We start from the raw sequence: 16,963 nt of genomic DNA, 5'->3' as shown, positions 1-16,963 counted from the left end.
TTTAGTTTAGTTTATGTAAATAGTTACTCCCCGACACTGTAGATAGATAGATCTTTTTATTATTCTAGTTATTATTATTATTATTTATATTAGATAGATAGATAGATAGATAGATAGATAGATAGATAGATAGATAGATAGATAGATAGATAGATAGATAGAGAAGGGCCTCGCGTAGATTGAGTGTGATGTTTTGTAGCTAGTGAGGGGGCAGCAGTGTGTTGCACTCAAACACACTCAGCTCCTCCCATCAGCTCTTAAAGGCTGTTCTGAGCTCAGCGCTCGCGCACGTCCCGTCGTCAGCCATGTTGTTTGTCTGACAGCGCCGTACAGCAACAGGTTGTCAAAGATTCTCAATAAAACACTGCAGAAATCCTTTAAAGAAGCCCTGAAAGCCGACTGTCATCACGTTAATTCAGAGGACAATGGGAAAGGATATGTTTTCCTCCCTGGAGATTTCGCAGAGTCAATAATGCTGTTGTGTAATGTGAGTACGTTAACGTTAACGTTACCTCCTGTAATACTGCTCAAATGTCTGCTTATTTTAATGTTATCTGCTTTAATCACACTTTATAACTTGTTAGAATACAGCTACAATACTTACTATGTGTTACATATAATGTTGAACATTTTCTGCTGGTTATCATTTGGTTTTACAGTAGTTGTGTGATGAGTTGGAAAAAGTGTCCAGTTTCACACTCTTCAAAGTCCTTCAGAGCTTCATATTACAAATATTAGAGCTTATTGTGGGTCATAAGTGTGATTTCATGTAAAAGACCTGATTCAAAGTGCTTTCGAACATACTTTCTTCACGCAAACCTGCCAGACGAGTGGCAAACTAGTCTGTCTGCCTTTCGCCCTCAGATATGCAGCGCTATAAGCAGTATACAATGTCTAGTGGAGTTAAACAAAACACGTTAAAGTGAGATTTATTCGCTTTTTTATTAGTTATTATATTGCTACAGTGATTTAAACGCGACAATTGCCGGAACATGATCTAATGGATGATGATGATGATGATTGTGTTTCAAAACTTCCTGCGTTGCCTATCTAGACAACATTTTTGGCCATTACGACCAATGTCTCTGGTCAGTGTTTCTGACCCTTTCATTGGTTTGCCATCTTTTTTTGTTCTGTAGATTGGACATTATATTAATCAGTGTGCAAAAAACAAAAACATCAAAAAACATTGGCATAGTAAACTGCAGTCGCTCTATTCTGTAAATATTATATAACATTACATAAATTTGTAAAAGTTGAGCTTTTGAATTGGGGGGCTCTTTTAAATTAATTGTAATGTAGTTGATTCTTCGAGGAAATGTCCTTGCAGACTCCGGGTCAGTGAACAAGAATTTGTCAAACCATAATGACTGATTTTTGTCCTCTGTTTTCAGATGAATGGTTACAGGCTTATTCTATGAGGTTAATCACAGGATTTATGTTTATCTACCAAATTACCAAGTCATATTTTATGGTGGAAATGGATTGTATAACATAGTTGTTCAAGATCATGTGTACTTTTTGTGCTTGTATTCATAGCTTGGACTTCTCTGCCCTTCATCACTAATGCTCAAAACAGTTCATGTTATCTGAGCAGACTAATGAACCGATTCATTCAGCCGGTGTTATTGTGTTCGAGCCGCTGGCCAAATGATTTGGTTACAAACTGGAAAAAATATTTTCTTCAAAAAGACAGTTGGGCGTCATTATATACAGCGTTAAAAAACAAAGGATTCAGCAAAGCCAATATGACACTATGTCTTGCATTCGTTGTTCATGTGCAAGTTTTAATGCACTGTGATCTTGGAGTTTGGTGCTGTATTGAACGTTATATTGATTTAAATAGACTATGTCACCAAGCTAAAGTTTTCTAGCCCTCTAGCATAGATGAGAATTTGTTGAAACAAAATGACCTCTGATAATGTTAAAAGCATCAGATTAGAAAAGACTGAAACCATTTTTCCTTGTGTACCATTAATAAAAAAACATTTTTTATTCTGGCACATAAAATATATTGCTAAATCAGCTGAAATAAAATAATATATATATCAGAAACATAAAAACTTAAATTGACTTAAAAATTAGAAATATTTCCTTGGCAGCTGACTAAAATAAAATAATTGAAAGTAGCCGACTAAAATTACTAAAACTAAAATTTAAATAAAAATGAGTTGGCCACTTTAAAATAATAATTTAAATATTTAAAGCAAAATATGAAAAATAAGGACTAATAAAAATGGCAAAAGCACATAAAATGATTAACTTTAAAATTAAAATAGAAACTGAAAATATAAAAAAATCAAATTCAAAATATTAATAAATACTATAATGGTATATAAATATATAAAATACTAAAATACATATTTATTAAAATAACACTGGCTAAAAATGGCCTTTTTTAATCATACTTGTAGTACAGCCAGGGAAATGTTGGCAGGGCAAGTAAAAATGTGAACTACTGGTTCAACAACTGAGCCAACAAGGTCCTTTATGTTGAGCCCTGATGTATCTTTAGAAAAGTTCAGTAGCGTGATGTTTATGTACAGTGTGTATGCTGTCTTGACAGCTGTCTGTCTGTTTGTTCAGGCTTCACTGATGTGACCTGCATGACCTTCTGCACATAAAGCCATCAAACAACATATCTCAGAATGTGGAAGAGCTCTGAGTACTTAAAATCTATCAAACAGACATATTTTTCAGTAAAATGGATTACATTCAATTATACAAAAATAAAATAACATAATTAACAAATAAGCAAATATAAATTAACAGTAAAGGGAAATGAAATCGGTACCAACCGCCCTCAGCATCTCTGGTAATATTGCCAGTTTTTTTTTTTTTTTTTCATGATCAAGGCTCTACGCTCACTTCTACAATCAATGCTTTCATTTTATGAGAACTGAGAATTCAGTGGCAAGCACAAAAGTGAAAGGTCTGACACACAGACAGGGTTTGTTGTTCTTAATGTGGACTCCGACCACAGGGCTGTGGGTCCAGAGCATTGTACATCATTGTTTGTGACCTGTTGACATCCTGTTTCGTTTTTGCTTCCCTCCCACTTCCTTCGTTCCTTTGTGGCTGTTAAATCATAGGGTGGAGGCAGGAGGTGGTGGGACGTCCCTAGCTATGACCTCAATCTATCTTTGCAGATCTTACATCATACACGTCATTAAAATAAAGTGAGAATGACACGATTACATTGTGCTTTTCTCTGTGATTCAGTATTTCCGAAGAATTCATACAGTGCCAAAGAATTTGACGTTATCATTGGCAAGAAAAAATGACAATATAGTGTAAAGAATGTTTTGTTTCTATATTAAAGAGTTGAATCTTGGAAATTTGCTATAAATCAGGTGATGCAAAATTTGACCCAGCTGCAAATAACATGTAAAGCCACAATGAGATCCATTGGTCTCTCAAAGCTCTCATGAACACAGCGGTTTCAGGTGATTTCCCTTTCTGCTCGAGGGACTATGTACTGGAAAGAGAGAGATGAAATGCATGCAGCTTCTAATTTAAATATAGTTATTCTCATTAAAATATGCAGTTTGTCCAGGATCATTCAACTGGGAATTAGTTTGGATATATATATATATATATATATATATATATATATATATATATATATATATATATATATATATATATATATATATATATATATATATATTTATTTATTTATTTTTTTTTTTTTTTTTTTAAAGAAATTAATATTTTTATCTAGCGGTGACTCGTTAATTTAATCAAAAGTGATGGGAAAGACATTTAGAATATTTCTTTTCATCAAAGAATCCTAAAAAAGGTATCATTGTTTCCACTAAAATATTAAGCAGCACTTAGCACAAATGTTTTTTTACAATGATGATAATAATAATAAAAAATGTTTCTTGAGTAGCTCGGCATATTAGAATTTTTTTCTGAAGGATCATGGGACTGGCTGCTGAAAATCAGCTTTGCCATCACAGGAATAAATTACATTTTAAAATATATTCAAATAGAAACCGGCTATTTTAAACTGTAATAATATGTTACACTATTACAGTTTTTACTGTCTTTTTGATCAAATAAATTCAGAATTGATTAGCATAAGCAACTTAAAAAATAAATGATTGAAATCTTACAGAACCTGGCCTTTTGAACTAATCTATATGACTATGTATTATTTCCTAGCATATTACCTAACATTTGCAAAGATTCACCTCATGACAATAAATACTAATAAATAAATCACTCAATTTGTCCATCACTCTCTGAATAAAAGAAAACCACAGCGAGCACTGGCAGTGTGTTCGATGGGGAGAGAGTGAGAGAAAGGGAGTGATATGACACACATGACAAGCATGCCCTATCTAAACACTTTTCTGGAAGCTTGTCCTGTCTGACTGCATTCTGTACCTCTATAGACCTGCTCCCACAACCCTACTAATTACTGTCACACATCACTTCCTGTCAGCAACTTTCTCCCTGTTTTTAACGTGTGTATATTCTGCTATCAGAAGACCTGACAGCTGTTTAGGGTTGGGTACCGAAACCCGGTACCAATATGGCGCCGGTACCTATGTAACCGGTATGTACTAGAACCGAATCAGAACGCAGATTTCGGTGCCATGCCTGAGCGACCGATTGAAATATTTGTCCTTTTGTTTCTCCAAAACTAACGTAAGAAGCATCATCACCGGAACCTCATGTGAAAAATATTTTCCCGACTGAGAAAATGCACGTGAACTCAAGTCCAAACTCTAATAACACAAGTCCAGCAAATCTTTGTAGTAACGCGTGCGTGCTGTTTTCACATTTCGACTTAAAAGCACAACTCGGGAAATGAGAGCATCCGAGGAGCGCGTGAATGCAGAAATGACACTTGCTCTGACAGCAGCAGGTAGCCCTCCATTAACTAGCTGAGCTAAACATTCTTAAATTAAAATGCCTAAAGCTAAAATTCTCTTGTATTCATGTTTTTAAACCTGTTGTCCAACTAAAGAGAACATTACCTTTTTAGTCCACAACACCAGTTTTGTGATCTGATGTAGCTTCTTGTCACAGAATGAGGCAGAAAATGATCCATAGGCTACTAATACATCGATTGGCAATGGATTATAAATATACTTAATTATTATGGAAATACCAGAGATGGCTTGAATAACACAGATAAAAACTATACATTGTCTTAGTCAAGTGTTTATTGTATTTGTTTTATCATTCAAAACGTTTATATCTTGTTTACTCAGTTACAGCGATAGCAATGCATTTGTCCATATTGGGGATTTCCTGGAGCTTCATGAGTTCCGCTACTTCTGTGACTGGATATGTGGATTTTTTTGTTCGAGGGCGCCCTCTGGCATCCAGTATGAATGAAAAAGACATCATGTGTTTAGTGCTAATGGCCAATCCAATTATTAATTGGTCATTTTTATTTATTTTTTTATTTTTAAGTATCGGTTCAGGCACCGTTTAGGCACCGATACCGTTTTAAAAGTATCGATTTGGCACCGGTATCGAAAAAAACCCAAACGATACCCAAACCCTATGTGAGATACAATACAACTGGTCTGTTAAATGGCTGTCATGATTTGTAGTAGTCATATATTAACCAAGTTGATGTTTGGACATTTTTGGATCGGCCAATACACAAAGATATACTAACCACTTAATAGAGGTGTATAAAACTACAAATTTTCATGAGTGTGGGTGGTCTGAACGACTAGCCTGGATGACTAGTCTGTGGTAGGATAGTCTTATAATTAGGCTGAATGGTGTCTGCCAGACCCCTGCCTTCTCAGGGATATACAGACATAAAGATATAGCCCTTCACTATAAACTAATAGTTTTTTATTTTTTTAGTTTTTTTTAGTTTTTTTACTATGGCAGCTATATGGCAAGGCTGCATTTATATGACTGAAAATACAGTTAAAAACTGTAAGATTGCAGTGATAACAGAGCTGAATTTTTAGCATTATACACAACCAGTCAAAAGTTTTTGGACGGCAAGATATTTAATGTATTTTTTAAAGAATACTCTTCTGCTCACCAAGCCTGCATTTATTTGATCCAAAATACAGTGAAAGCAGTAATATTGTAAAATATTTTTACTATTTAAAATAACTGCTTTCTATTTGAATATATTTTAAAATGTAATGTAATGTATTTTTTTCATGCATACACTACAGAGATTATGTCAGACTATAATTGATTTAATGTGTGAATCAGAGTTCTTGGCTGACTCCTATCACTGACATTTACCGGAAGCACTATTATTTAGTAAATTTGCAAGAGTTATGATTTCATCAAACAATGTCAGGCTTACAGGGATAAACCTAGATAACACTTCTATTTCATTATACTTACTAATACATTATTAAGATATACAAAGCGACGACTCCTAAGAATTCATCTGAATTTTATCTGAAATTTTGGCCATTTAAATATTTGCATCTGCACTAATTTGCATATTTTTGCTCAGTTTGGGCCTTTGAATAAACTTGAGGTGTTTTTCCATCTTGAGTGTGAGCTCCATATTCTACTGGATCATACTGTCTGAGCCAAATATGTTTTTTGAAACATTTTGCCAATAAACTTAAAATTAAAAGTTCCATTTATTAGATTTTCCTGACTCTTTTATTTCATACATCAGGCTTTACAGGGTTAAACTGTTGTTTCCTCCTAAAGTAATGATCAAGCTTTAATTGCTGTGAAATCAGTTTCTGATGTTATTAGGAAGAGGATATTGATGCAGTCAGTCATAAACAGTGTAATAATGGTGTCATTGTTTATTAAGATTTTGCACATAGAGCGTTATTCTGTTGAAAACATTTGTATGGGGAGTTTGGAGCTCTCATCTCCTCCCTCTCACCCTTCCTCTCTCCTTCACACATCCTCTTCTTTCTCTCTCTTTCACTCTGAGAGTGCAGGATGGAGATAGCGACAGCCCTGCACTCCCCTGCTTGCATTATTAATGGGTGGACATTTCTTCTTTCTCTCTCTCTTTCTCTTTATGTGTGTGTGTGTGTGGTGCAGATGACTGAGCTAGCCAGCTGAGACGAGGAGATCAGGACCGCTCTCCTCGTATCCCTGCCACCTGCAGCCATGAATGGTAAGAGCTGTGCTTTATATTTCTGTGTGTGTGTGTTAACCCACGTGTCCCAACCAACAGGATTTGTGTGTGTGTGTACACACAGAGGACCTTTAGCCTCATAAATGCACTAGATCATGAGTCTTTCCTATTAATCATGTCTCATTCATATTTGCGGTGTGTGTGCAGGTGCTACGCTGCTCTCACACACTGCAGCATACATTGCTCACACACAAGCAGCTCTGACCATCCGCTTTGATTTCTGCCTGTCAGCAGCCCATCTATCACACTGACACGTCACTGCTTATTGATTTTCTTTATTTGATAACTGACTTGTGTTTGTTAAAATATATATTTTGAAGATACTTTCTCAGTAGCTGTACATTTGAATAGCAGGACCTGGTCACCCTGTAAATGTTTCATGGGATGTTGTTTATTGAAAGTTTAGTCATTCTGAGGAATGTCTTCCCTTTCCATTGGAGAGCGGTTGTTTTAATAAAGATAAATGAATGAAAATTAATACGGATAGGATATTCAGACAATTTCAGCCCAAAATGGCTGCTTTTCTCCCGGTTTTGAATAAGCATTAAAGAGTCAAATGTAACTTAATGACTGGTAGAAAAAAAAGTTTCTACCTATGTTATGTAATAGAGTGGATATGTAATGCTCAGCTAATCAATTGTGAATTTTAAATGACAGTAAAACTTGCCAGATTTTAAACTTGGCTCCTCAAAAGATGTCATTTCCTCTTCGTTTTGTCATTTAAAATGACAGCTCACTATTATTTAAAAAAAAAAATTGGTGGTGATAATTTTGTAAAACAGAAAAAAGTACACTTTAAAAAAAAAAAATTTTTATGAAATGGTTGAAATGCAATGTATGTGACTTATTAAACAGAAATTTGCAAATGTATGTACAACTTTTTTTTTTTAATTAAAAAATTTGCATGACATTTTAATAGAATACATTTATAGTTTTCAATGAGTATATTTAAGCTTTGAACTCCGAAGTATACTATGTCTACTGCTGCTTTAAGCCAACTTAACTTTGTAATTTCAATAAACATCAGGGTGACACTACGTGCATTTACATGCACTTTAAAAGTTCAATTTCAATCTGAACTAAAGTAATAATTTGTTTGTTTAATATTTAATTTAAACATTTTTGTCTTAAATCTGACCCGTTTGGGTTTTATAAAGTAGACAATGCAAATTGGAATGTGATTATAGTGTGACTTTTTTTTTTTTTTTTAGTTTTGGCCTTTGCATTGTACACGTGCGCCAAAAGACAGAAGTGATGTGCCACATATATCATTCGAACAGCCTGACTATGCAAAATCTCCACTGTAGCTTGATTTGTAGCTGTGCATTTGAATATACCTGCTGATACTAGAATATTGAATCCCCCTGCAGTTTCTTTTCCCTATTTCTTTCTCTCTCCTTCATCCCTTATTCTGTTTGTCTACTTTTCTTTTAAGGTGGTCGGAGTATTTGGGCTATAACCCCAGAGGAGAGGGACAAACATGATCAGAAGTTTGACAGCCTTTCGCCAGTACAGGGCTTTGTTACAGGTATGTGAAGGGGAGACATTGTTAAAATGTATTAAAATGTTAAAAACTTTTTTTATTATTTATTTATACATTTTAATAAGATATTATTTCTTAAGTTAATTTTATATACAAACATAAATGAATTTACATTTTTATGTAATACATGTGAAAATATTTACCAAAACTGTTTTTATTTGATTTGATTTTATGATTATTTTTAATAATTTTTGTGTATAGGGGAGAAGGCACGAAACTTCTTCATTCAATCAGGGCTTCCCCAGTCTGTGCTAGCTGAGATCTGGTAAGAAATCATGACCATGCACAATCTTTACAAAAACAAAAAATAATAGGCTGATAGTCTTGTCCTGATCACGTGTCTGTTTGTTTGTGTGTGGCAGGGCCCTGGCTGATATGAATAAAGATGGTAGGATGGACCGGCTGGAGTTTTCTATAGCCATGAAGCTGATCAAGATGAAACTGCAGGGACAGAATCTCCCTACAGCTCTGCCCATCATCATGAAGCAGCCACCTGTGCCAGCTCCAACCATGCCAGCAACACCTCTCGGTATGCTGCCCAACTACACTATAACCTGCAGAGCAATGATCTGAGAGGGCATTGGGATTATAACGCTATTGCACTGTAACAAAAATGCAAATCAGTACACAGTTTATTGTTGTAATGACAGATTATTAATGTTAATCTAATTGTTATACTTACTAAGTACCACAATACAGAACAGGCCAAATTTTCACTTTTGATACCATGACCAGCCGCAGTCACACATGAATGCTTCCCAAATGTCAATATTCAATGTTCAGCAATCTGGCCAGCATTATGTAGAGGTCATTTAAGTCTTAAAGGTACAGTAGCAGTTTAGTGTTAAGTTACGACTATGTTTGGAGGAAAAAAGCCCCTTGATTAACATTATAAGTAGATTTTAGTTTTAGCCAATGCTACAGCAATACTGTAAGTGTCAAAAGATACTTCTCCATTTGCTTGGAAAACCTCAATCCTCATGAAAGTCCTTCGTATGACAGCAGGTGCACAGCTTGATGGCCAAAAGATGCAGTTGAGTTGTAATGTGGAACAGATGGCTGCAACCACGACCTTCAAAGTGTACAAGAGAAATGTTTCTTCAGCTTGTCAGTTTTAAGATGTGGCTCTTGTTTTTGATATTTGTACAAAATAGATTTTGCTAGTGTTAAACTAATGAGGTATTGCGATTTTAAAAAGAAATGGTTTGAAAACCTCAAGCAATTTATTTATTAAATGGTATTTAGTAATCTTGTTGTCTTATTGTCTAGATATGTCTGTTTGAATTTGCCATTGTGCTTTTGCAGGAATGGGAACTATGCCAAATTTACCCATGATGCCCAGCGTGCCCATTCTGACCCCTATACCAATGACCACCATGAGCCCCATGCCGGGCATGACTCCCATGATGGGGCTGTCGGTGCCAGTGATGCCCACCATCAGCACTCCAGCCCTGCCTAATGGACCTATTGCCATTCTGCAGCCGACCCCCATCCCTCTCACTTCCAGTAAGAGACACTGTAATGTCCACATGCCAGTGAAGCCTGAATCTAGTATAATTATGCCAGTTGTTTTTTTGAGTTTATGTCAGTTCACAGATTCATTTTGTCAGATTCTGACAGTCAAAAAATGCAGCCTTGGTATGAGCATGACTTGTTTAAAAAAACCTTACCAACCCTATACTTTTGAATGATAGTGTTGTGTCATTGTGGATGTGTTGCAAAGTCAAGAGCCCATATGAATGTACAGTATGCTAAAGGTGAAATGACACTGATCTCTTTTGCTCTTACTGCAGTCAGCATTTTCTCTGCTTCAGCCTTCCTGTGTCAGGAGGACTAGCTCAGCTTGTACCTATAAGACTGAGCTATATGTTGATTTAACAAGCAGCTCTTTATGCACAAACCCTCTCAAAATTATGACTTTGCGGCTTAATATTCTCATACATGTGTTTCTTCATTAAATTGCTTGTATGCTCTGTCTCTGAAAGAGTGTCACTGGCTACATTTTTCTTTCAGATGTGTTTTTTTTTCCATAGCTCTCCCGATTTCAAGTTCCTTTTCCTCTTCTCCACTGGGCTTCTCTGCCACTCCATCTTTACTGGACCTGGGCTCAAGCAGGTCAGGAACGTTCACACGTGGACCTTTAAAGTATATAATTAACCCACTGACTGTGTATATAGTATTATCTGCACACAAAGTGACTTGTGAACTTATGTCTACAGTTCAAACTCCTCCCCCTCCACATCGTTGGCCAGCAACTCTCCTAAGGGCGTCCCTTCTGATTGGGCCGTCCCACAGGCATCACGACTCAAATACAGGCAGCAGTTTAACCACCTGGACAAGCAAATGATTGGTTACCTAACAGGTATTTAATTATAAATGATTTTAAAAAGAAAATGGTTGGATTATTAGTGTGCAAATAATCGCCGAACGGATAGTTCAGCTAGCACTAACGTACTATAGGCTCTCTTATTGATGCCTGGGGACAAAACTTTTAAAATGCCACGGTGATTACTGTGATAATCTCTTGATTTTACGTTTAATATGGGATGTTCAGCTGAAGGCTAGTAGTTTAGTAGGATGGCAATCCACACCCATGTGGCTCATCTGCATAGCAGTTGACTGTATCACTTACATACCTCATGACAAAGACCCATGTACTAGAGAATTTCAGGAATGAGGACGTGGGTGCAGCATGCCTTTTGTAAGGTTTATTTCACAGGTTTATAGCATTAAGTGTAAGCCCACTGCTTACATCTCAGGGGCAAGCTGTTTTGTTACACGTCATTTGAGAATGGCGCTCATTTTTCTGTGTGAGAAGAGTTTCTAGATGTCGTAATGTGTTGATGGTTTAGGAGGATTCCAGTATTCTGACTTTAGGAATATCAACCAGCTCTAGTCAGACCAGTTATTTTAGTACAGCAACAGTATCAACAAGCTGATTGTAAAGCAACAATAAAAAAGACACAGTTTCTAAAACACAGCAAATAGGCATTTTTCTCCCAATAACGTTTTTAACTAGGAAATATCCTTTTCTGTGATTATGGTAATTAGCATCTATATAAATTCTATATATTTTTTTCTTTCTTTTTTTTTTCTCTGAAGGTCTTCAAGTGAGAACTGCAATGGCTACAACAATGCTTACTCAGACTCAGCTAGCTTCCATCTGGTAGGTGTTTGACATCCCCAGTTCTTAAATAAAGCATTTTTTTTTTTAAAGAAATCTTATTTGGGGGAGATTTCATTGTACAAGAGTTGCTGCGTGCAATATATACATGTCATTTGCTAATTTACGACAGGCCTAATATTATGAAGCATGTAAATGTGGGTTCAAAAGGCCACTTTTGAAAATGCTTTTATTCAGCATTTTTTTACACATGATATTTTCTGTTTCAAAAATTAAAGTTAACAAATTCAGATTGTGTAAATATTTAGTTAAATGCCTTTTGATTTGTTTTGTATTTTTTTTTTTTTTTTTTTGTCAGGAATCTTGCTGATGTGAACAAGGATGGTAAACTGCAGGCTGATGAGTTTATTCTTGCCATGCATCTTGTAGACATGGCTAAAATGGGACAGCCGCTGCCTATGGCACTCCCTTCAGAGCTGGTGCCCCCATCACTGAGGTACCGCTGATTAGTTTGTAACCTGATCTCCGAATGACTGAGAACTTCATAATATACAAAACATTGGTCATGAAAGTAAAATACATTTTAAATTATTATCTGAATTGCTTAAATTGTTTTGTAAATGTTTTTCTCCATAAATATGAACCTGTAGGGGGAAGCTTGGTGACTCTGTGAATGGAACCACTCCCTCGATCTATGCAGGCCTGACTGAGGACCTCTATGAGTCTGAGCCTCCGCAGAAATCAAGGAACAATTGTATGGCTTTACACCACACCCATTATTACATAATGCAAATAAAGACTTGCTTTAAAAAAAAAAATCCTCCCATGTTTACACCAGGTATCAAAGAGGTTAAACAGATGTATTCTGTTTAGGAACACAGAATGTGTAACATTATTTGATTTGGTGAAAGACATTTTAAACAATTGGTATAAATAATTTCCTAAATATTGAATAACTCACATTTTGGTGTGCTTGCGGACTGTGATTTGTATCCTACAGATTTATTTTAATTTTTTTTTTTAATTTAAGCTTCCTGCCTCCATGTTATTTTGACACATATGTCATGCTAAAATGTATAAAGATTGTTGTATTAAAAAAGAGGTATATGTTGCCAAAAAAGACGGATAAAAACCTTTCATAAAAAGAAGTTTATATTTATATTTTTTTAATATTTTTGTTTATATTTGTCAAATATAACAGTTGCTTGAAAATTCCAGTTTATTGTAGTAATTTATGTGTGCTTTGTGTATCTAGTGACTTTTGAGGATAAATTCAAGAAAAATATGGAGATGGGAAATGCTGAGCTGGAGAAGCGCCGACAAGCCCTGCTTGAGCAGCAGCGCAGGGAAGAGGAGAGGAGGGCACAGAAGGCCAGAGAAGAGCAGGAGAAAAGAGAGAGGGAGGCACGAGAGCTGGAGCTGAAGAGGAAGAGGGAAGAGGAGCTCAGACTGGAGCGACAGAGGGAGCTGGAGAGACAAAGAGAGGAGGAGAGACTCAAAGATCTGGAGAGGAAGGAGGTGAGAGGATGTTTCAGGTTCATTTCCCAAAATGTGTTTACATTTCCGAAAAATTTATATAGATATGCAAGATCCAGGAAAACATTTTTAGTGACCACTGCTATGATGCTCCTTACAGGCAGCCAAGAAGGAGCTGGAGCGCCAGCGGCAGCTTGAGTGGGAGAAGAGAAGAAAGCAGGAGCTTCTAAACCAGAAGAGTGAGGAGCAGGAGGAGATCATCAAGCTCCGAGCCAAGAAGAGGGGTCTGGAAATGGAGCTGGAGGCTGTGGTGAGGATATAAGACATCATGCAATCAACCACTACATTGCGTCTAGACTCATTATGTGTGAAACCAAGCGCTGTAAATTTAACAACACATTTCTATTATGTACAAAATTATTATAATTCCTCTTTTTTTTTAAATGAGCAGAATGCTTGATGAAAGAGCTTTCCCTTTCTTTTTTTAGGGCAACAAGCAGAAACAAATCTCTGACAAGCTTCAAGATGCTGAAGGCAAAAAGAGAATTCATAAAAATGAGCTGGAAACGATCAACCAGAAAAGAGACTCCTGCATCACAGAAATCAACTCTCTGCAGAAACAGTTAGAGGTCTGACTGCTGCATCAGTACCAGCACACATGAATTTTGAATGTGTCTTTATGTATTAAAATTAAATCTGTTTATTAATTTATACTAAAATCTCCATTATTCTTAATAAATCTTAATTTTAGATGTAGATTGCTTGATAAGAGCATAGCAGTAATCATGATGACTTGTATGTGATATTTGCAGGAATTTAAGAGAAAGTTGGGACAGTCGACCATAGAACAGCAAAAACTCAATGACAGACTCCGCAGCCTGAGTCTGAACAACCTTCCTAGTAAGACACATTTGGCCAGTTAAGCACAACCCCAGTAAAAAATTACTATAATAATAAACCTTGTTCCCTGTAATTATGAGCTCACCAACAATTTGTATGTTTCCTTGATGCAGCTGCGACAGTAAAAACTTTACAGAGGAATATGGAAGACAAGGATCTTACCTGTCGAAAGCTTAAAGAACAGCTTAATGCTTTGGAGAAGGAAACTACTGTTAAATTAGCAGATATGGATCAGTATAAGAAAGAAATCCAGGTAAGCCATTAATATCACTCAGCCATGACTAATAAATACATGCAAACCGTTCAGTGCAGCACAAACTGAGCTGCATGCTTAGCTAGACTAGTTACACTTTACAAGATGCTGATTGACACAGGACATTTTAACTTGAGTGATATGAAAATATTTAATTCCCCAGCTATTTAGCATTTCTTTAACAAATCGTTCTTAACCGATCAGTGCTAACAGCATATAGACTGCTCCTGATGACACTAATGCGAGTAACCCCTATGCTTTTGTCCCTGTGTCTTTATCACTAGCTGTAGAGCTTTTCTGTCTGTCTGTCTACTTGTCTGTCTCTCCCTGGCTTTCGCTGCAGTTTGAGGAAATGGATGACTGCATGCTTAAAGGCCTGCTCTCTTTACTGAATTGCCTCAGCAATCTCTTCTTCCTTTTGAAGGTCTCTTTTTTTTCCCCTTTTCCTGCTAACTCTTACTGTAGCAGATTCACCTTTAGATCATTACCAAAGGTTCTTTACTGCACATATGATCAGGGATGGATTAAAGGCTAAATAAAATTCCATTCACAATGCGTGTAACTTCCATATTGTGACTCATTTCTGAGTGAAACAATATTCAGCGGGAGATCATTTAGGGTGGGATTTGAGATTGAATATGAACATGTTATGTGTTTTTATAATCTTCCTTCCTATAAACTTCTCTTGTTTACATTGGAAGTCATTTCAGAGGTGGGGAAACATGAAATTTGCTAAATGGTCTAAATGGATTTGGAACGTGGAAAATTAAGCATTGCGTACCAGAATGGATTCAGACGTGTGCAAGTTTGCTAAAAACTTTACCTCATGGTCTAAATGACATAGTCAATTTAGAAGAAAACCAAGTTTTCCTGATTAAAAGTTAAGCTAAAAAATCAGGTATCAGTGTTAATGTAAATTGGGTACATTTTGATTTCAGTTTAACCTTAAGGTTGTTTTGGTTCACTGTTACAGTTGCGTTCAGTGTGTCATAATCATGTGGTTTGTTAATTAGGATCTCCGAGAGAGCCAGAGGACGCAACAGTCTGCTTTGGAAAAACTACGCACCATTAAGGAAGAAAAAATCAGAGAGCTAAAAAAACGCAAGCAGGAGGAACTAGAAAAGAAAAGGAGAGAGGAGGAAGAACAGAAGTAAGAAATGTTTTCCTATGGTACATCCTCACTTACACAGAACTTGAAAAGAAAAGAATTGCAGATTTCACAAGCAAAAATTCTTTCCCTATACAGACGCATCAAACTAGAGAAGGACCGGCAATGGCAGGAGAAATTGCGGCGTGAAGAGGAGGAGAAACAGCGGAAAATACAGGAGGAAAGAGAAGCCAAACTTCGTGAGGAGGAGGAGAGGGAGAGACAAGCTCGCTTACAGGCTGCTAAAGAACAAGCAGAACGAGAGCTCAAGGCCCGCGAGGAGGGGGAGAGGAGGCGCAGGGAAGAAGAGGAAGAAAGGAGAGAACAGGAGAGACACAGACTTGAGGAGAAACGGAGGCAGGAGGAGGAGGAGGACCGCAGGCGGCGAGATGAAGAAAGGAGGAAACTGGAGGAGGAGAGGAGAAAACTGGAGGAAGAAAGGAGAAGACTAGAGGAGGAGAGAAGGAGGCAGGAGGAGTTAAGACTGGAGGAGGAGAGGAAGCGCGAGGAGTGGAGTAGGAAAGAGGAGGAGAGACGAGAAGAGGAGAGAAGAAGGGAGCGGGAGGAGGAGGAGAGGAGGCGACTTCGTGCACAGGAGGCTGCCATGAGAGATGCAGAGGAGAGGAAGAGAGTAGAAGAGGAGAGAAAAAGGAAAGAGGAGGACCGGAAAAGGCAGGAAGAGGAGAGCAGGAGGCGTCGGGAGGAGGAACAAAGGAAACCGGATGAGGAGAGGAAGAAGAAACAGCAGGAGGAAGAGACTGCAGCCGCAAGAGTGGCGATGAGAGATGATGAACAGAACAAGAAGAACACTGTTAAATCAGACATTGTTGCTGCTCTTCTGCGCGGCCTGGAGGAGAGGAAAGGTAAAAAAAAGTGTACCGTAAGTTTTAAAATCAACATAGCATGGCTTGTTAAGTTATCTCTGATATGATTGGAATGATTGAAAGTATCTTTGTGATTTTAGGCAGCAGACATCCTCTTGGCACACAGCACAGGAAATCAGCGGCACTGACAACATTTAAAGCCCTCTACCCCTTCACTGCCAGAAATGATGATGAGCTGTCCTTCGAAAGCGATGACCTGATTGAGGTCAGTTTGAGAGCAAATCTCACAAAACCTGCCAGTGGTCAAGGGCTTGTTTCTCCCCAGAATCTAAAGTACGAAATATGTTATGAGATGTTAGATGTTATTATATTTTGAAGAAAATGAAACCTTTATCTAGACAGGGCGCGAGTGATGCGATGTGACTGCAGACATTATAATCCGTGATTCTGTTGACACTGAATGTGCCAGGGTGCGATGCAACATGACAAATTCCCAAAAGTAAACTGATGCCACGTTCTGTTTCTGATATATAGTACTTGCACTACTTCTGACACAAAGGAAAAATGGATTTGCAACGTCTCTCT

The 16,963-nt window shown here is 37.1% G+C and overlaps 1 protein-coding gene across 2 annotated transcripts in view; it reads left to right on the top strand.

The window, feature by feature from the left end:
- Positions 1 to 276: 276 nt before the first annotated feature.
- itsn2b (intersectin 2b) overlaps positions 277 to 16,963 on the top strand; it is a 31,250-nt gene continuing 14,563 nt past the window's right edge. For both annotated transcript variants that reach the window (XM_058748336.1, XM_058748335.1), the window contains exons 1-19: positions 277 to 487; positions 7,015 to 7,090; positions 8,547 to 8,639; positions 8,856 to 8,919; positions 9,017 to 9,183; positions 9,960 to 10,160; positions 10,688 to 10,769; positions 10,874 to 11,016; positions 11,757 to 11,820; positions 12,137 to 12,274; positions 12,429 to 12,532; positions 13,034 to 13,296; positions 13,415 to 13,564; positions 13,743 to 13,883; positions 14,067 to 14,154; positions 14,268 to 14,407; positions 15,421 to 15,557; positions 15,654 to 16,417; positions 16,519 to 16,643. In XM_058748336.1, coding sequence (XP_058604319.1) covers positions 7,084 to 7,090; positions 8,547 to 8,639; positions 8,856 to 8,919; positions 9,017 to 9,183; positions 9,960 to 10,160; positions 10,688 to 10,769; positions 10,874 to 11,016; positions 11,757 to 11,820; positions 12,137 to 12,274; positions 12,429 to 12,532; positions 13,034 to 13,296; positions 13,415 to 13,564; positions 13,743 to 13,883; positions 14,067 to 14,154; positions 14,268 to 14,407; positions 15,421 to 15,557; positions 15,654 to 16,417; positions 16,519 to 16,643 — 2,871 coding nt within the window. In that variant the 5' untranslated portion in view covers positions 277 to 487; positions 7,015 to 7,083. The remainder of the gene's footprint in view (positions 488 to 7,014; positions 7,091 to 8,546; positions 8,640 to 8,855; positions 8,920 to 9,016; positions 9,184 to 9,959; positions 10,161 to 10,687; positions 10,770 to 10,873; positions 11,017 to 11,756; positions 11,821 to 12,136; positions 12,275 to 12,428; positions 12,533 to 13,033; positions 13,297 to 13,414; positions 13,565 to 13,742; positions 13,884 to 14,066; positions 14,155 to 14,267; positions 14,408 to 15,420; positions 15,558 to 15,653; positions 16,418 to 16,518; positions 16,644 to 16,963) is intronic.

This window comes from Onychostoma macrolepis, chromosome 17, assembly GCF_012432095.1.
Source record: "Onychostoma macrolepis isolate SWU-2019 chromosome 17, ASM1243209v1, whole genome shotgun sequence".
Classification (NCBI taxonomy): Eukaryota; Metazoa; Chordata; class Actinopteri; order Cypriniformes; family Cyprinidae; genus Onychostoma; species Onychostoma macrolepis.
The sequence above is the reverse complement of the archived record's forward strand: the minus strand, read 5'-3'. Positions and strand labels throughout refer to the sequence as shown.